A 19,792-nucleotide genomic window follows, 5' to 3' on the forward strand; every position below is an offset into this window, starting at 1 on the left:
TGCATAATCTCCCTCCTCCTGCTCTGGTGATAACATGAGAGGCATCAGGATCTCTATATCAGGGCCTGGGCCAGCTGCTCCTATAGCTGATCCTCGCCTAGAGAGGACAGGCACTACCTCCCAGGAACACTTGTAACCCATGACCACTCAGAGGTTAACAAACAGCCACGAACAGCGTCTGTGAGGCCCTAGCCTATGGAAATGGCAGTAAGAGCAGGAACGAAGGGAGCTATGAGAACACCAGTCAGGAAGGATGCAGAGCTTGAGCCAGCGCCGAGTCTGCAGCCCTCAGAAGGCACTGCCACTCCATGTAGAGTGGGGAGGTGGGCAGACAAAACCAGTGTGTTGTTTTATTTTCTCAGGCATAAAGTAAGTTTGATTTCAAACAAGTAGAGCAGGACGTGGAAAATGAGAAATCCCAAGAGGAAGTCTCAGCTTGCAGTTACAAGCAGCCACTGGAGCTTGTTTCTGGTGTTTCCAGGAAGCTGGCAGGGCCTGTGGACTGCAGGGAGACCCCAGAGTGGCACGATCAGCAAATATCCTGCACAGTAAAGCAGAGGCTGCAAATGGATTCCTTGGGAAGAGAAGTGCTTGCTTTGGCCAGCTCAGTACTAAATCATGCAGAATTTTCTAAAATTCCCTATACTTATAAATTAAGATTCCATATCAAAATCTGGATTTCCATTTTTTCCTTAAAAAAAAAAAAAAGAGGTCTAGTAATATAGACCCACAGTCCTTTTTGAGACAAGTTCTTGCTCTGTTGCACAGGCTGGAGTGCAGTGACGTGATCTCGGCTCACTGCAACCACCGCCTCCCAGGCTCAAGCATTTCTCCTGTCTGAGCCTCTGGAGTAGCTGGGATTACAGGCGTGGACCCACATTCTTACAAAGCAGCCACTGTTGCCACAATATGGTCACAGTCACCCCAGTTTTTCCTGGTCCCCCTCGTTTCCTATTGCTCAATGCCAGCTCACCTGCCACCCCTGCTGGGACTCCCCAGCAAAAACCAGCCTGGGTGCACAGGAGGCAGCAGGCTCCCTGCCAGCTCCCAGCTCCCTGGCCCCCTAAGCCCCTCTAAGACAGGAAAAGACAAACCTTCAGCCCACCCTTGTCATCGGGCAGCACTGGGATGCTCCAGGGCTGTCGCACCTTCGAGTGGGGCAGGGGCGACTGGTGGCTCGGACGGCCTTTGTCTTTATTCACCTGCATGCACACAGATGCCAGCAGTCGAACAAGTTCCGTGTCTATGGACACAAAAGGCAGCATTTTACCTGCAAATATGTCTGTTGGGCCATGAGGAGAAGACTCAAGATGACCCCTATCAGACTTAGAACTCAGCTCTGGAGCTCCAGGGCCTGTGTAATTCCAGAATCAAGGCACCTGCCTCTCCATCTGATCTTGAAAAGGTGGCAAACAAAGCCAGCAGGGCTTAACCTACTTAACCAGAAAGAAAAACCGGAAGTCCTCTCTCGTGAGGAACACAGGGCGGACAGTGTGTTTAAAAGCGCAGGCTTCACAGACAGGCTGCAGAGGCTCAGATTCTGCCTCTGTCCCTCCCTGGCTATGCAACTGCAAGTAAATTACAAAGCCTCTCTGTACAGACAAGTCAGCGACATTAATACCCACCACACAAAGGTATCTTGACGATTCATGGGAATTCCTTTAGAGCAATACAAGTACCTTAAAAATATTAAGTATTACGAAGTTATTATGAACCCAACTCAGTTATATAAAAAAAGCATTGCAAAAAAAGATTGAGAAGAAACTACTCCAAACTATTAACAATGCTTCTTCTTGATGACTATTTCTTTTTTTTTTTTTTGAGACAAGAGTCTTGCTCTGTCACCCAGGCTGGAGTGCAGTGGTACAATCTTGGCTCACTGCAACCTCCACCTCCTAGGTTCAAGCGATTCTTTGCCTCAGCCTCCCATGTAGCTGGGGCTACAGGGCCCGCCAACATGCCTGGCTAATTTTTGTACTTTTAGTAGAGATGGGGTTTCGCCATGTTGGCCAGGCTGGTCTCGAACTCCTGGCCTCAAGTGATCCACCCAACTCAGCCTCCCAAAGTGCTGGGATTATGGGCGTGCGCCATCCACGCAGGGCTATTTTTTTTTTCTCTCCAAGTACTCAATAATAGGCATGAGTTTTTTCAAAAGTTTTGTGTAAACACCTTATTAAAAAACCCACTAGGAAAAATATTCCTAGGAATAGGCTGTTTTATTTGGGAAAGGGAATAAATGGCAGTGGAGGCTAGGGAGAAGAGGAACACTGAAACGACAAGTTTGTCAGAAAAAGTGTGTATGAGATCCAGCGAGAGTGGCTGGGGACTGATTCCAAATAACCAAGTCTTGGCACGTGAAGAAGGTCTCCAATTAGATGGAGTAGGATCACTAGACTTGGGGCACAGGACTCCAACTCTCTGGCTGGGACAGATCACTTCCCGAGTCTTGGCGACCTCATCTCTTCAAGAGGATGTGAACCTCTGCTTCCCCTCTCAGACCTCTTCGAGGGTCAAACAGAACCAAGTGTGCATCTGTGAAGTACAGGGGCCTGCAGCAGGGAAGGGGTAGCAAGGGTGGTGGTGCTGTGATGAGGAAGGGCACACCCGCTGGCTTCCTCTCTAGTTAAGAGGGCCAGCAGGTGACTTGTAACTATAGACGTCAAAGTCTTCTCTCCCCACAGCCAACAGCTAGAATCCCAGCACAGGCTTCAAGCCTAGTGGGTCAGAACGGCCTCAGAGCTTCTCTCTCTCTGGGTTGAAACTCCAGGGTAATAAGATGACATATCAGAGGCCTTTCCCCTTGAGCTGGCTAACTGGAAGCCCAGGTCCCAAATGAGGGCCTGTCACAGCAGGGGAAGGTCAAAGGGGAGTAGCAGGTACCAGCCGAGGACCAAGAGGGGTGGAACTAATGGCGACATTCCCAGCACAGGACCCTTGACCCTGCAGCCTCTACCTACACAATTAAGCTGAGGGGGCCATTGCTCTATCTCCCATTCTGCTTATCAAAGGGGCCTTTATGTTTCCGCCTGAGTGACTCAGGATTTCTGGCTGTGAAGCACAGATGCCATTCTAGGGTGTGTGTGGACTGCGAAGTCAGACACAGTCAGACACGTCTTATTTTCCTTCCCTCTCTGGAGATTCCTAGGAGGTTGGTGCTGGAAGAAGCCCCCAGGGCCACCTGGTCCAAGTCCAGTGCTCCACTGGGGAGGGAAGGGACTTGCCTAAGGATCATGTGGTAAGCTCCTGACACTTCAGAATGATTTTCTCCCACAAATAAGCAAGCGCATAAAACACAAGTCACAGAGGAGGTGGTTGTCTTGACTCCCAGCCCGAGAAACGCTGGGTAGATTTACAACCCTTTTCTTGAAATTACCCACCGGGATCATTCAGCAGCATCACCAGGTCAAAGGCTGTGTATCCATTTTTTGCACGAAGAGTGACATCAGCCCCTTGGTTTAGCAGATATTTGACAATGTCCTTATTCCTGGGAAGAAAATGCTAGAGTTACATTCACTGAAAGCAAAAGCATGGCTTTGCTCCTGGGCAACAAAACCAACAACATTAACTACAAAGCTCAGTCTCTGAGCATTTAAGAAGGGCATGGAAGGGCAAAAAGTCTCATTTTCTCATTCCCTAGCACATGGGCAGGTCAAGCAGGAACATGATTTAAATCAAAGTCTAAGTGTTCCTTCCAGGAACAAAATGAAAACTGAGGCTAGATGTGGTGGCTCACACCTGTAATTCCAACACTTTGGGAAGCAAAGACGGGAGAATCGCTTGAGCCCAGGAGTTCGCGACCAGCCTGAGCAACATGGGGGGCCTTGTCTCTACCAAAAATTTTTAAATTTAAAAATTAGCTGGGTGTGGTGGTGCAAGCCTGTAGTCCCAGCTACTTGAGAGACTGAGGCGGGAGGATTGCTTGAGTCTGGGAGGTCAAGGCTGTAGTGAGCCATGATCACGCTACTGCACTCCGGCCTGGCAACAAAGTGAGATACTGTCGGAAAGGGAAGGGAAGGGGAAGGGAAAGGGGAAGGGGAAGGGGACCAAACCAAGGACTCTGCCCAAAAATCACTGACCCCATGGGAGACCCCACTTCTTCCACCCTAAACCAGGACATCTCCATTGGGTAAGTCTCCTACAGACCAAGATGTCTGAAATAAAATTTCATCTTGGAATTCAATGCTCATTGAAGAAGAAAACAAACTGCTTTCAGATGACGCAGGAAAGTGATCTGATCACCTAAAAGAGGGTAAGGAAAGAACCTCTAATTGGGAGTCAGATAACTTAGCAGCTACAAGATGCCCACCCCAAAGAGGAGGCCTCCAGGATGACAGCCCACCCTGCTGGGATGATCACATAAGAAGGGGTTCATAAGCACCCTGTAAACACTGAAGCTTATTCAAAAGGAGAGGGGTAGGACACATCTCACCATCAATCATCACAAGACGACAATGGTATGAATCACCAATGTTTACTTCATATAGGGCCTACTTAAGGAGGTCACTATATCTCAGTGTGAAAACTCCAATGAACCAGTCATTGTGTTCAACTGAAACCAACCTAGAGAACCTTATCTCTCTGCATAAAATGCTCCTGCTGCATGGTTTTTCATGGCCACTGGTGAAATTCTGTGATGGGAGAACAGGAATCTGGACACAGAAGGGTGGAAATAAAATGAGCCTGTGCCGCTTTCATTCTTTTCCTTTCTTTTTTTTTTTTCTTTTTTTTGCATGCCTCAATGTCGTCACAGTCTTGGGGTTTGTATGCAGCATCTCAGGACCAGAAGAGCCCATTGGAAACCCCCATCTCAGGCTAGAACATATGTCTGGCCTTGTTGCTGAGGGTGTGGAGCTGGCACTGACCCATGGTAGGTCGCCTGCATGAGGGCTGTCCAGCCATGCACGCTGTCCTGCTTGTCAACATCCGCGTGCCTCTCCACCAGTAGCTGCACCAGAGCCAGCTGCCCCGTAACAGCTGCTAGCATCAGGGGCGTCGCCCCGTCCCCATTGACCAAGTTCACATGGCTGGGGTCTTCATCGGCAATCTCTTTGACCAGCTGGAAGTTTCCTGCAAACACAAGCAAGAGTCTGGGTGATCTGTGGGCCTGGGACCATAGGCTGATTTATCCTGTGGTTCATGTAACGAACACTTGCCGGCCCTGCCCCTGCAGTGGGCTGCTGGGCATCATAGGGGATACTAAGAGGGGGTCAGAGATAGCCCCGACTCTCAAATACCTCAGTCTAGGCAGGACAGAGGCAAGCACATGAATGGGTAGAAGTGTTACTAAAAGACAGAAGTATTGTTAGTGTCTTCAGAGAACAGATGAAGGAGACAGAAGAAGACAGAAGGAGAGTTCAGGTCTTGCTGTGGGGTGAGGATCGGGAAAGGCTTCCTGGAGGAAGGGTCTATATCAAGAGAGAAAATTTTAGGCTCAATGCCTCTTTGTCACAAAGAGACTGGAGTGGGTATGCAGAGAGGCATTTCAGAGGCAGGAAGAGCTGGGGCATATAGCTAGCCAGTGTTTGGCTGGAGTGGGGCTGGAGGCCCTCTGGAGTCTATATGTAGAGCTCCATAATAAATACTGGCCTCCAGGATCTGAACTTCCAAACACCAAACACCAAAATGCCTGTTTCTTTCTCAAAATACCCTGGGTGGCCCTGCAAAGGACTACAAATATTAGGTTGGGAGAATGTAGTCCTGTATTCTTAAATATCCAAAAAGATTTTCTAAAGCGCTTACCCATTTTCAATGCATGGAAAATATCAGGTCGCCTTTTCTCTTCATCTGGGTAAACAAAGATTTTAAAAGTTAACCACGGAAAGGTTTAATATAACAGAAAAGTCACAAGGGTGTAACAACACAGCCTGGCTTTAAAAAGCATCTAATTCTCAAAAGCAATCTAATTGGAGACCTACGTAATGGACAAATCCAGCAGCTCTTCTGGAAGGTTTATTACCAAAGAACATCTGAAAACACTTCAGAGACAGATTTTGCCGACAAAACACGAAAGAGCAGCAGATCACGGCCCTGATCTCATACAAATAAAGCAATCAATTTCAGGCAAAACAAATGTTGGCATATCCTTTCTTAGGTATACTGAAAAGTCTTGGGGTCTTGGAAAATCTTGGATTCCTATGGACATTGTTTTAAAAAATTTTTTTCTTCTAAAAACTAAACGTACAATCGTCATTCCAAATCAGCTGCTGAGATACCGAGCAGCTGAGCTCTAAGGAAGTTCACAGACACAGCCAACAGAAGAGCCAATGCTCATGTTTTCTTTCCCTCCCATGTAAGAAGCAATCAGAACATGCTCCCTGCCCCAAACCTGCAGACACAGCTGCCCAAAGGCCACTGCCTAATTGGGCATCTTCATGCTGTACCCTGAAGCCCAGCTGCTAGGTTGGGGCCAGACCCCATGCCTACCTGCACAGCTGAGCCTTGCTGCAGCCACCAGATGCTAGCCCCTCTCTCACATGCTCATCCCACACCTTCCTCCAAGCCTGGGCCAGCAGGTACCCTGCTCCTGTAAGAGCAGGCATCCTCATGGCCAGTCTGCTTGCTAGGGGGCTGAAGGCAGGCCTTCTGCAGTCTTTAACTGATCCCAGGGGACGGAGCAGCTGCCAGAGGGAACTTGTGAATCTGGGCTGACTCTGGTCCAGATAAGCCCTCTCAAGCAGCTGGGAGGAAGCTGCAGCCCGGGGCAAGGAGCACTGAGTGTGGAGTCAGTGCATAAGAATTTCAGTGCACATTTTTAGAGTAAGCTGCCTCTTCATCACAAATGTGGGGATAACATCCCTTTCATCTGGCTGTTGCAGGGATCAAATGATGTTAAAGCCCCATTCAAAGAACAATTATTTCTTTACTAGCAACCAGCAAGGTGAACCCCAGAATTCTTTCTATGAGATGGAGTCTCACTCTGTTGCCCAGACTGGAGTGCAGTGGTGTGATCTCAGCTCACTGCAACCTCTGCCTCCTGGGTTCAAGTGATTCTCGTGCCTCAGCCTCCCGAGTAGCTGGGATTACAGGCACATGCCACCACACCCGGCTAACGTTTGTAAGAGACAGTGTTTCGCCATGTTGGCCAGGCTGGTCTGGAACTCCTGAACTCGAGTGATCTGCCCGCCGTGGCCTCCCAAACTGCTAGGATTGCAGGCGTGAGCCACCGCTCCAGGCCAGAACCCCAGAATTCCTTTATTTTTTTATTTTTTGAGACGGAGTCTTGCCCTGTCTCCCAGGCTAGAGGGCAGTGGCGAGATCTCAGCTCACTGCAATCTCCACCTCCTGGGTTCAAGCGATTCTTCTGCCTCAGCTTCCAGTGTAGCTGGGATTACAGGCACCTGCCACCACACCTGGCTAATTTTTGCATTTTTAGTAGAGACGGGGTTTCACCATCTAGGGCAGGTTGGTCTCGAACTCCTGATCTCATGATCCACCCATCTCCGCCTCCCAAAGTGCTGGGATTACAGGCGTGAGCCATCACACCCGGCCAGAATCTCAGAATTCTTAATGAGAAGTACAGACACTGCCACAGGACACAGTACATCAATTTTGCCTGTGAATTACTATCAAGAAACAATTTTGCACCTGACTTTAAAAAAATATGTCATGTTCCTTCAAGTATTCAAGAACCATCTTTGCTGTGTGGGGGGGGTCTTCTCATGCCAAGACCTTTCCACAGAAGAGTGTCACCTGGTCTTAGTGTTTGCTGCTAAGCAACCATCTGACACAAGTTAATCACTGACAGCGGAGCCTGGCCCCAGGAGGCAGGGGCAGCTGTGTCCTGACACCCAGTGACTCTGGGCATGTCTCCTCCTCACTTGGGGCTTCAGCTTTTTCATCTATATCCAAGCAGTCCCAGGGACCCTGCCCCATCCCAAGGAAAAGAAATCTGCTCCAACCTCCACACCACAACCTCAGTGGGGAGTCAGGGGCGTCACAATGACAGCTACCGCATCAAAGGTACTCTGTTCTGCTGCTAATGAAAGGCAGAGACCAGGGGACCTCCAAGGCCTTGGTGGGGGCTGGATTTCCAGGCACTGCACAGTAAGAGCTGGGGCTCCTATTATTTATTTCATAATCTGTCATTTTCAATAGCACAGCCTGCACCCTACCTGGGGCTCTTCCCAGGGATCCCCCAGGGCCAACACACTCCCTCAGGTCCTGCATGTCTGCTGCAGTCCCATCTTCTCAAGGTTGCCCAACCACTCCATTTGACACAGCAGCCTGCATTGTCCCAGCTCTGCCACACCCAACCTCTTTACATTGCCCTTTTTTTTTTTTAACCTCATGGCACTTACCACCTACCCTACTATATATTTAATACGTATATTTCCTATTGACTGCCTGTCTCCCCTTATCGAGGCCAAGGTCCTCAAGGGCAGAGATTAGGATCTCATTTGTTCACTGATGTATCCAAATTGCCTAGAAAGGTGCCTGATACATAGCAGGCCTCAGTACCTATTTGCGAAGTATCGGAATGAATGTATGATCAATCAAAACATAAGAGTTTCCATTTATTGGACGTTGTGTATGTGCCACGGCACTGTGATAAAAATTTTACAGGCATGATCTTACTATTCCTCACAAAAATCTCCCAAGAAAAGTGTCTTTATTACGACTATTTTATGAAAAAAAACACTGAAGTCCTGCAGGGCTAATTAACATCACCAAGACCACCCAGGTACAGAGTGGGAGAACTGAGCCTCAGGCTGGGTCTGCTTGATGGGAACATGACCCGATCCTGCTGGAAGACCCGAGGTTCGCTCCCGTCAAATACACCGACAACACTATGGAGTAACGCCAGTTCTCATGTGCTCCCTCTGGGCCAGGTAGGATCTCACGTGACCCCCACAGCAGTCCTGAGGTGGGTGTCACTCCTACCACCCATTTGTGGAGAAGGAAATGGGAGCTTGGTGAACTCAGGCAACCAGTTCAAGGTCCCTTGGCCAGCAGGGGCATAGCCAGGGTCGAACCAAGTAAACAGTGACCTTGGCCACATCCACCAATGTGTCTCAGCCTCTGCGTCTTGGGGAAATGAGGGCATCACCATCCCATGATGCCAGGACAATCCCTAAAGTGAGGCCTGTCAGAAGCTAAGCCCGAGGGCACTCCGTGAAGATTCAAGATGCAGAGGCTGAGGAAACCTGGGAAGGAAAACGCACACACAGCAGAAGAGGCACAGCTCAGCACGCACGGGCAGGTGCAAGTTCTGGAGTGTCCACTTCTGAGCCTGAGTTCCCTCCCCTGCAAAATGGGGGAACACCCTCCTCAGAGGGTCCCTGCGAGGGTGAGGGGAGATTCAGCATGGCAGGTGTGCTGGGCATGACAGGGCCTGGGAAAGGCAGATCCTTTCCCCATCCCCGCCACAAACAACCCAAACCTTTAAAGGAGAGCAATGGCCTTGTGTCCAAAACAAAAACAAAACAAAACCCTGTCCTAGGAGACTGGGACCCTAAGTTCTAATTGCAAGCCTTTATGAGTACCTAACACTCTACTGTGCTGAGTATCTCACACACCAGAGGATAACCTGCCTTCTGCTCACCACCACCCCGTAGTAGTTGTCATTGTGTCCATTTCACAGATGAGGCAAAGGCTCAGAAGAGTCATGCGTGAAACCAGCTTCTAGAGCCCATGCAGAAGGTGCAGGTGGGAGAATCACCTCTAGGTGCTCTTCCCATGGAATCCTCAACTCCTGAGTGTCACTCACTCAGTTTCCAATGGGTGTGCGACCTTTGACCAGCTTTCTTCCCTCTCTGGGCCTCAGTTTCCCACCTGGACAAAGTAAGAGTTCCTTAGCTTCAGATAGGTCTTCCTAAACTTCACTTCTTTTTCCTTCTCATTTGAGCGTCCTCTTCATTTTTGCCACCTCTCTGTCATTACAGGCTTTTAAAACATGTTTATTTCAGACTTGTTCTGATTGGATGGTATATTTCTTTTTTTTTTTTTTTTTTGGAGAGTGTATTTCTTTTTTTTTTTTTTTTTTGAGACGGAGTCTTGCTCTGTCCCGGGCTGGAGTGCAGTGGCCGGATCTCAGCTCACTGCAAGCTCCGCCTCCAGGGTTTACGCCATTCTCCTGCCTCAGCCTCCCGAGTAGCTGGGACTACAGGCGCCAGCCACCTCGCCCGGCTAGCTTTTTGTATTTTTTTAGTAGAGATGGGGTTTCACCGTGTTAGCCAGGATGGTCTCAAACTCCTGACCTCGTGATCCGCCCGTCTCGGCCTCCCAAAGTGCTGGGATTACAGGCTTGAGCCACCGCGCCCGGCCCTGGAGAGTATATTTCTAATAAGCATTTACCAAATTTTTAGCATCTCTTAATTGATGGGGCCACTGTATATTCTTTCAATGGTAACAAACTTAACACTTTCAGGTCTTTTTAGCCAATGTGCCTGAAGCTACTTTCGTCAGTTCTTGACCTCTCAGAGCTAGATGCTTATATACACTGCAGCCCACCTACTGTTACTCCCTGACTGTCAGTCCTGCCATCGAAGTCAGGCCTTTTACATAGACAGAGGGTACCAAGGCTGTGTGTCGCGATCTTATTGCAAACGGTGCATTAGAGGTTTTGAAACGTGGTATGTCCTGTGGCAGATTTGCTAAGGATTGTTTAGACAACTCTTTACATGCCAGAGAGATGGCAAGAAGTTAAAAAAGAAAAAAAGACACACTGCTAGATGTTTTTAAAAGAACTAATTTTCACCAATTTTACATGAATTAGTGTTTGAGAAATGATCAGGGCAGAGGAGGTCAGGCACACTATTGTACAGCAGGGGCTGGCAAACTATAGCCCATGGCTCAAATATGCCCCACTGCCTGTCTTTGTAATTGTAATTTATTGGAACCTAGCCACAACTGACTCAGTTACATATTATATGCATAGCCACACCCATTCATTTACTCATTACATATGTAAGGCTGCTTTCACTCTAGCAGAAGTGACTACTGTAGTTTTAACAGAGACCGTATCGTCCATACAGTCTATTTGGCCTTTTACAGAAAAAGTTTGCCAAACCTTATTCTAGAAGGACCCCAGAACCAACTGCATCAGAATGATGTGGTTAGGGAGAGCAGCCTTGTCATGGAGGCTTCCAGACTCTTGCCCAGGGCTACCAAATCAGACTCTGCAGAGAGTGGGCCCAGAACCTGCATGTCACAGGCAATCTCCCCGATACTTAAGCACACCACTTCCTCAGTCTCACTGGTCTGCAGGGCTGGACTCTGAGTTCTGTGTGTCCTTCCAGTAGAGCAATCCTCAGCTTAAGCCACATAAACACAATTTGGGGTCCTCTGTGAAGTCACGGAGGGCATGCAGCCTGACCTGTTTTGGGCCTGACGGTGGTCATCGGGTCCAGGTAGTCTACAAGGTCCCTGTGCTTGCACTCCAGTGCAACCTCGAAGGCGGTCTTCTCCAGCACGCTGAGGTGGTCAGGGTTGGCGCCCTTCTCCACCAGTTGCTGGGCCACTCCAAGCCGCCCAGTGAGTGCAGCCAGCATCAGTGGGCTCCAGCCCATGGTCCGGGCTGCGCGGTTGGGGTCCGCGCCCCACTCCATCAGTAGACGCACCACGGCCTCGTGCCCGTGCTGGATGGCGGCCATCAGGGCCGTGATGTCCAGGGGCTCATCCCTGTTGCCGCCCAACCCCAGTTGCTCGCCCGAAGGGTGGTGATGGTCCACAAAGGCACCGGCTTCCAGGAGCAGCTTCACCACACCCAGGTGGCCGCCCCGAGAAGCCACAGTGAGCACACTGGCCCCTAGCCGATTCTGGGCATTGACATCAGCCCCGTGATCCAACAGGAGGTGTGCCACACTCACATGCCCAAATCTGCCAGGAAGATGGAGAATTAGTGACACTAAACACACAGCACTCGGGAGACAGCTTTTGTTGTCCTGAATTGTCATGAATTATTAGTCCTGACAGCTATTCATAATAAGAGTCTTATTCTGGTGCCAGGCACTGTGCCAGTCCCACAGATAGGGATGCACCATCATGAAGGTGAGCAGCTGCCCTGCCCGGGTTCAAATCCAGCTCTCCCCACCACCAGGTGCATGACCTTTAGGAAGAACTTGGATTTCTTTGTGCCTTCATTTCCTGATCTGTAAAATGGGGATATAACTGTGCCTACTTCAAGGGTTGTTGGGGATTAAATGAGTTGTATGTAAAGCACCTGGCTCTGTGCCTGGCCACAGGAAGCATCACATCAATGTTAGCGATTGTTAGCTATTACAATTGTTCATGTTACATTACTCAACATGCCAAGGGTAACCCAGCTGGTAAGGGGCGGAATCGGGGTCAGGACAGGTCTGTGTGAATCCCGCTGCCCTTGCTTTTTCCCCTACACCATGCTGTCTCTTACATTTCAGACAGTCCGTTTTATTGTTTTATAGCCTGGGAATCTGTCTCTCTGCCTGTGCTCTAATTTCCACACAGGCAGGGCCCATGTCTGATTCATTTCTACCCCCCCCATCCCCAAAAGCACACACCCCATGCCAAGAGGTGTGGCAAGGTTGTGGTCAGCAGATGGGCTGGGCATTGCAGCCTGGAGGCCTACTGCCACCTGCTGGCAGGAATGTTTGCTGCAGGTGGCTGAGGATCCGGCCTAGGCCAGATGTTCCTCAATGAAGTCACTGCTGGGCCCCTGAAGAGACAAATCTGCACCCACCAACTTCCTAATACTGGAGAAGGAAAACAGGTGCCTCTTCCCAGCAAAATCTCTTCCTTCTTTTAACACCAGAGGGCAGAAAAGTTATGTTTTTGGTGTCTCTGGTGGGCTCGGAGCTGTGTATCTTCAAGCTAGAAGCAGCCCCGGCCTAACAAGAAAACAATGACGAGATGGGGGCTGTCTACTCCAGGTTTTCGAGACCACAAAGCCACTGTCATGTCTGCACCTGTGAGACAGCTTTCTGGGTTTCTTGATGCTCAGCCCTCCTTCCCGGGCGCCAGTTTTGCACCTCATCTAAACCCAGGACCTCCCTCCTCCTGGCAGCTGGCAGCTGGCAGCTAGCGGCCGGGGCCAGGGCTGAACTCTGTCCGAGGCTCCAGCTGAATACCTTCTGGGACGTGAACCTGAACAGCATGGGGCTCCTCAGCTGCGGAGCAAGAGCCTGGTGACACAGCTCCATCAGCTGCAGGGGGCTGGGCCTCTTGACCTCCACTCCCAGAGCAGAAAGGGACAAGGCAAACTGAAACCAACTCAATGCAGAAAGCTGCACCCCAATGTCCCCCCACCTCCAGTCTCGTTCCCACCTGCCCATCCTCCATGCGACCCCCAAATGATATTCTCCAAACCCAAATCTGTCACTCCCCAGCTTCTGACTGCCGAAGACCTGACTGCTTTGCCAACCTTACTTCCTCCCGCTCCCACACCACACCTTCCTGCCTCCACCACACCTTCACCATCAGAGGACTCTCCTGTCCTTATCTACTCAGCACACCCCCAACCGTGTCCTGCTTCAGGAGTCGGCTCAGCTCTCACCCACTCCAAGCAGCTTCCAGACCACCCCTCACCAGACTAGGTCAGTGCCCCTCTTCTAAGCACCTAATTCCACGGGCTTGCCGCTGGCTGCACGTGGGCCCTCTTTCTCTAATTCTCTCTCTGCACCCACCAACTTCCTAATACCAGTGGCGGGCTCTCCAAGGACAGGACAGGGTTCCAGGCATGTTGTTTCCCCAGCCCCTATCATAGTGGCTGATCCACATCAGGGCTCAGTAAATTTTGTCAAACAAGCTGAGTAAATGAATGCATAAATGGCATAACCACATAGGGGAAGGTCCAGAGGTGAGCAGTGGAAATCACTGAAGAACTGGTGTATCCTCTACTGTAGCAGAGATTTCTAAAAGTTTACACTATTTAGCTATCGAGCATGAGATGAAATCTAGCATAATCCCTAACAGCAGATTACAAGGTGCTGTCACATTTTTATCTCATTTGATCTTAATAAACCCCGAGATAAACTCACAGATTAGGAAACTGAAGATTACAGTGGAAAGCAATTAATCTAAAGCCTCTCAATTTGAACGTGATAAAGTCAAAAGTTGAACCTGGACTCAAAATCGAAGCTCCAGTATAACCAATTTTTAAGGAAGAAAAAAGGGCCGAATTAGAGCAGAAACAGTGAAATTTGGAAGGTTTTCTGAATTAGTGAGTAGCCCAAGAGAGCACTCAACTATGCGGAAAATAAAACAGGATTCAAGCAAGGCTGAGATAATGTTGTGGAGGCTAAGTATCTAATAGGTAACTGCTGGAGATGGGCATGCGAGGGGCTTTCTGAACAGGTGCTGTGATTACTGATGAATTTCAGCAATTAACACCTGTGTTTAAAGAGCTGTCACACATTTTCCCCTCTCAAAGCACCGGGCTGAGAGTCCAGCTCTGCCCCACTGGCAGGCAGGAAACGAAGGGTAGGGAAAGAAGGTAAACACTATGCAACCCTGTCCCTAGGAGAGAAGTCTCCGGCAAATTTGGCAAGCCGCTTCCTCGCCACCAACATCAAGAGGGAAACTATCAGTTACAGGATTCATGGCTGGGAGCACAGGCTCTGGAGCCACCTCCCTAGGTGTGCATCTGTCTGGCGACTTGGTAGCTATGTGACTTAGGCAAGTTATTTAACTTCTCTGTTCCTCAATTCCTCATCTATGAAATGAGGATGACAATAGTACCTCCTTCCTAAGGTTTTGTATAGATCGAATGAGTTAATTCATTTAAAGCACTTAGCACAGTGCTTGACTGAAAGTAGGCGCTCAATAAAGGTTACTTTTTTTTTTTTTTTTTGAGATGGAGTCTTGCTGTTGCCAGGCTGGAGTGCAGTGGCAGAATCTCAGCTCACTGCAACCTCCACCTCCTGGGTTCAAGCGATTCTCCTGCCTCAGCCTCCCGAGTAGCTGGGACTACAGGCACGTGCCACCATGCCCACGCCACCACGCCCATTTAATATTTGTAGTTTTAGTAGAGACAGGGTTTCACTATGTTGGCCAGGCTGATCTCGATCTCCTGAGCTCGTGATCTGCCCACCTCGGACTCCCAAAGTGCTGGGATAACAGGCGTGAGACACCGCACCTGGCCAAAGGTTACCTGTTATTTTAAGAACAGGAAAAAACATGACTCAGTGGCTCACACGAAATCAAGAGATCGAGAGATCGAGACCAGCCTGGCCAACATAGTGAAACCCTGTCTCTACTAAAAATACAAAAATTAGCTGGGCAGGGTGGCATGGGCGTGGTGGCACGTACCTGTAATTCCAGCTACTTGGGAGGCTGAGGCAGGAGAACCGCTTGAACCCAGGAGGCAGAGGTTGCAGTGAGTCGAGATCGCGCCACTGCACTCCAGCCTGGTGACAGAGCGAGACTCTGTCTCAAAAAAAAAAAAAAAAGGAAAAAACACTAACGTCACCATTTCTAATACTAAAACATCCACAAGAGCCCAAAGGCACAGGGTGTCTGATAGTCTGGCCTGATGCACACAGAGAGCTGGGATGATAAATAGATGCTCACTTAGACCAAGCGTGGTGGCTGCCAGGGGTGCGGTTTTGAGCAGGATTCTGGGGCATATCCAGATCCAAAGAAGAAGAGCACAAGGCTGGAAGGTGTCAGCACATGGGCCACGCATTTGCCGACCCCGATCTGAGGGACAGACACACTATACATCCTTCTGGAAGTCTTCCATACATACTACTCCTCAACTTGACCTTTTGGTATTAATTACGCAGCAGAAAGCTGGAGCACAACTCAACACAGGCAGAGATGCTACCTGAATATATAGTCGGTGTCACACCAACTGAAGAACAGCACATTTTAAAATACCCAGGCTCAGACTATCCTGCAGAACTTGGTTAAAACTGGTGATCGGGGTCTCCGAGACACTCCGAGGCATGTTAGTGCTGCAGTCACAAACCTCACTCAGTAAATTCCTCAGCTCCCCCCTCCCCCCATTCCCTGGCATCTGCCTTCTCTCCAGGGGGGACTAGTACATCATTCTACTCATACATAATTCTACCAGTCCTACCAGCTCGTGCACCCAAGCCTTTGCATGGGCCTCCCATGATGCCCTTCCCACATCCCACTTGTTCTGTCCTGGCTAATTGTCAGGCATTCACGTGGAGGTTATCTCCACGTGGATATAAACATCATTTCTACCAGAAACCTTCCCCAATGTCTCCAAAATGGGTCAACTGCCCCCAGAGCTAGTCAAACCTTTCCGGTCAAGCTTGTTCCTTTGCCTGGCCTGTCCACCACTGCCCTGGGTGGTGACTCTGCCTAGTCTCGGAGCATCCTCAACGCCAAGCCAGGAAGGGAAAGCAGGTTCTGAGGAAACCCTTACTACAATAAGAAATGAATTAAATCAGGCTGGGCGCGGTGGCTCACGCCTGTAATCCCAGCACTTTGGAGGCTGAGGCGGGCGGATCACAACGTCAGGAGATCAAGACCATCTTGGTTAACACGGTGAAACCCCGCCTCTACTAAAAAAATAAAAATAAAAATAAAAAATAGTCGGGTGTGGTGGTGGGCGCCTGTAGTCCCAGCTACTCGGGAGGCTGAGGCAGGAGAATGGCATGGATCTGGGAGGAGGACCTTGTAGTGAGCTGAGATCGCGCCACTGCACTCCAGTCTGGGCGACAGAGCCAGACTCCATCTCAAAAAAAAAAAAAAAAAAAAGAAATGAATTAAATCTCTAAGGTTCTAAGTCTCTACGAGTCTGTTCGCTGTCTCCAGATTCTATTTTGAAAGGCCAAAGTTTCTAAGAATCTGATTTTATGTTAATACAAAAGTATTTCCACTTCTATGCTCAAAGTTTACCAAAGACTACACAAAGTTGACCATTCCAATTCTAAGGAGTCCTTAACTCTTGACCTCCCGGGGCATCTGGCCGCCGGGGAGATCCGGCCGCCGGGGGCCGCGTCCCGAGCCCCCGAGCCCCGCCGCCTCACCTGGCCGCCTGCATGAGCGCGCTCCAGCCGTAGTGGTTGCGGCTGTTGACCGAGGCACCGCGACGCAGCAGGAAGCGCACCAGCGGTTCGTGACCCCCGGCCGCGGCGAACTGCAGTGCGGTGTTGCCCGCCTCGTCCGAGCAGTCCACAGGCACCGGAGCCCCGACTGCCGCCGCTGCTGCGGCCCCGGGCCCGGCCGCCTCGGCCCCCACCGGCTCCGCGCCCGCTTCCGGCTCCGCGCCGCGCTCGGCTGGCTCCGCCGCCCCCGGCTCCAGCAGCCGCCGCGCGGTCTCCGTGTCGCCCTGGTCACACGCGCGCAGCAGCAGCTGGAAGGCCGGGGGCAGCCCGCCCTCGCCCATCGCCGCCGCCACGCGCGGCCCGCGCCCGTCCGCCCTGCCGGCCGCGTCGGCTCCGCCCCCGGATACCGCCCGCCGGCGCCCCCTTCCGGCCGCCCGCCCGCCCGCACCGCGCGCCTACTGTGTGTCGGGAGCGCGCCGGGGCCGGGGCCGCGCGCCTACTGTGTGCCGGGAGCGCGCTGGAGCCGGGGCCGCGCGCCTACTTTGTGCCGGGAGCGCGCCAAGGCCAGGGCTGCGCACCTCCAGTGCCCGCACCCCGGAGTCCAGGGAAGCTCAGAGAAGCCCCTGCTGCAGGCCCGCATGTCCCCTTCTGCCTCTTCGGCGCCCGCTCGCCGCCCTGTCCCGGAGCTCCAGAGACTTCCTGCCAGGGCAGAGGTGGGAGCGGCGACCCCATCCCCTCTTCACACTGCGGCCAGGGCCCTGGGCCCGGGTCTGAGTCCGCAGCTGCATGGGCCTTGACTTTACTAGCGGGCTCCGCTGACCCCACCCCAGCCTCTGGCGCTGAACCTGCGCTTCCAGAATAAGGAAGCGGCTGAATTAAGGAACGAGCAGGTTTATTGTTTCCTCACAGTGTCCTGCAGTGCCCTTAATGCCCCTCCTTCATCTGGGCCGGGCTGCTGGGGCTACAAGCGCCTCCTGTACCTTTTCTCTCTCTTTTATTTCAACTTTTATTATAGATTAAAGGGTACACGTGCAGGTTTGTTACATGGGTACATTGCGCGACGCTGAGGCTTGGGGTCCCAACGATCCCGTCACCCAGGCAGTAAGCATAATACCCACCAAGAGGTTCTTCAGCCTAGAGTCCCTTCTATCCCTCCCTGGTTAGCGATCCCCAGCGTTTATTTTTCCCATCTTTGTGTCCATGTGTACTCAATGTTCAGCTCCCACTTATAAGTGAGAACATGTAGTATTTGGTTTTCTGTTCTTGTTAGGTCGCTTGGGATAATGGCCTCCAGCTCTATCCATGTTGCTGCAAAGGACATGATTTCGTTCATTCTTATGGCTGCATAGTATTCCGTAGTATTCCGTCTTATTCTATCGTGTATATGCACCACATTTCTTTCCTTCCTTCCCTCTCTTACCTCCCTCCCTCCCTCCCTACCTATCCCGCTTCCTCCCTATCACCCTTCCTCCCTCCCTCTCTTTCTCTCTCTCTCTCTCTCTGTCTTGCTCTGTCACCCAGGCTGGAGTGCAATCGTGCAATCTCTACTCACTGCAACCTCTGCCTCCAAGGCTCAAGCAATCCTCCCACCTCAGTATCCCCAGTAGCTAGGACTATAGGCGAGTGCCACCACACCCAGCTAATTTTTTGTATTTTTGGTTGAGACCGGGTTTCACCATGTTGCCCGGCTGGTCTCAAACTCCTGAGCTCAAGTGATTCGCCCGCTGTGGCCTCCCAAAGTGCCAGGATTACAGGTGTGAGCCATTACATCTGACTCTATACTACATATTCTTTATCGAATCTACTGCTGATGGGCACTTAGGTTGATTCCATATCCCTGCTACTGTAAACGGCACTGCAATGAACATACAGGTGTCTTTTTGATAGAATGAATTATTTTCCTTTTGGTATGTACCTGGTAGTAGGAGTGCTGGGTCAAATAGTAGTTCTATTTTAAGTTATTTGAGAAATCTCCAAACTGCTTTTCACAGTGGCTGAACTAGTTTGCATTCCCACCAACAGTCTGTTTTCTTCACAGCCTTACCAGCACCTATTGTTTTTTGGCTTTTTAATAATTGACATTCTGACTGGTGTAGATGATATCTCATTATGGTTTTGATTTGCATTTCTCTGATGATGAATGATGTTGACCATTTTTTCATATGTTTGTTGGCTGCTTGTATGTCTTCTTTTAAGAAGTGTCTGTTCATGTCCTTTGCAGAGACACAACGAAAAAAGAAAACTTCAGGCCAATATTCCTGATGAACATAGCTGCAAAAATCCTCAATGAAATACTACAAACAGAATCCAGCAGCACATCAAAAAGTCAATTCACCATGATCAAGTAGGCTTTATTTCTGGGATGCAAGGTTGGCGCAACATGCGCAAATCAGTACATGTGATTCACCATATAAACAGAATCAAAAATGAAAACCATATAATCATCTCAATAGATGCAGAAAAGACCTTCAATAAAATCCAACATCCCTTTATAATAAAAACCCTCAAAACAGATTAAGTATTGAAGGAACATACCTCAAAATAATACCAGCCATCTATGACAAACCCATAGCCAACATCATATTAAATAGGCAAAAGCTGGAACCATTCCCCTTGAGAACTGGAAGAAGAGTCTCACCACTCCTATTCAACATAGTACTGGACGTCCTAGCCAGACAACCAGGTAAGAGAAAAAAATAAAAGGCATTCAAATAGGAAAAGAAAAAGTCGAACTCTCTCTCTTTGCCAATAGTATTAATTTATACATAGAAAACCCTAAAGACTTTGCCAAAAGGCTCCTGGAAATGATAAACAAATTCAGTAAAGTTTCAGGACAGAAAATCAATGTATAAAAAGCA

At 50.0% G+C, this 19,792-nt stretch overlaps 1 protein-coding gene across 5 annotated transcripts in view; it reads right to left on the bottom strand.

The window, feature by feature from the left end:
- ANKS6 (ankyrin repeat and sterile alpha motif domain containing 6) overlaps positions 1-17,333 on the bottom strand; it is a 65,562-nt gene extending 48,229 nt beyond the window's left edge. For 4 of the 5 annotated variants that reach the window (XM_030919751.1, XM_010357629.2, XM_010357630.2 and 1 more), the window contains exons 1-6: positions 16,917-17,320; positions 11,315-11,817; positions 5,740-5,784; positions 4,863-5,067; positions 3,378-3,484; positions 1,095-1,243 (exon numbers count right to left, since the gene is read on the bottom strand). In XM_030919751.1, the coding sequence (XP_030775611.1) occupies positions 1,095-1,243; positions 3,378-3,484; positions 4,863-5,067; positions 5,740-5,784; positions 11,315-11,817; positions 16,917-17,275 (1,368 nt within the window). In that variant the 5' untranslated portion in view covers positions 17,276-17,320. Of the gene's footprint in view, positions 1-1,094; positions 1,244-3,377; positions 3,485-4,862; positions 5,068-5,739; positions 5,785-11,314; positions 11,818-16,916 lie in introns of all 5 variants that reach the window. The other variant, XM_030919752.1, reaches the window with a different exon arrangement.
- Between the last annotated feature and the right edge of the window lie 2,459 nt (positions 17,334-19,792).

Source organism: Rhinopithecus roxellana, chromosome 16 (genome assembly GCF_007565055.1).
Source record: "Rhinopithecus roxellana isolate Shanxi Qingling chromosome 16, ASM756505v1, whole genome shotgun sequence".
NCBI classification, from domain to species: domain Eukaryota; kingdom Metazoa; phylum Chordata; class Mammalia; order Primates; family Cercopithecidae; genus Rhinopithecus; species Rhinopithecus roxellana.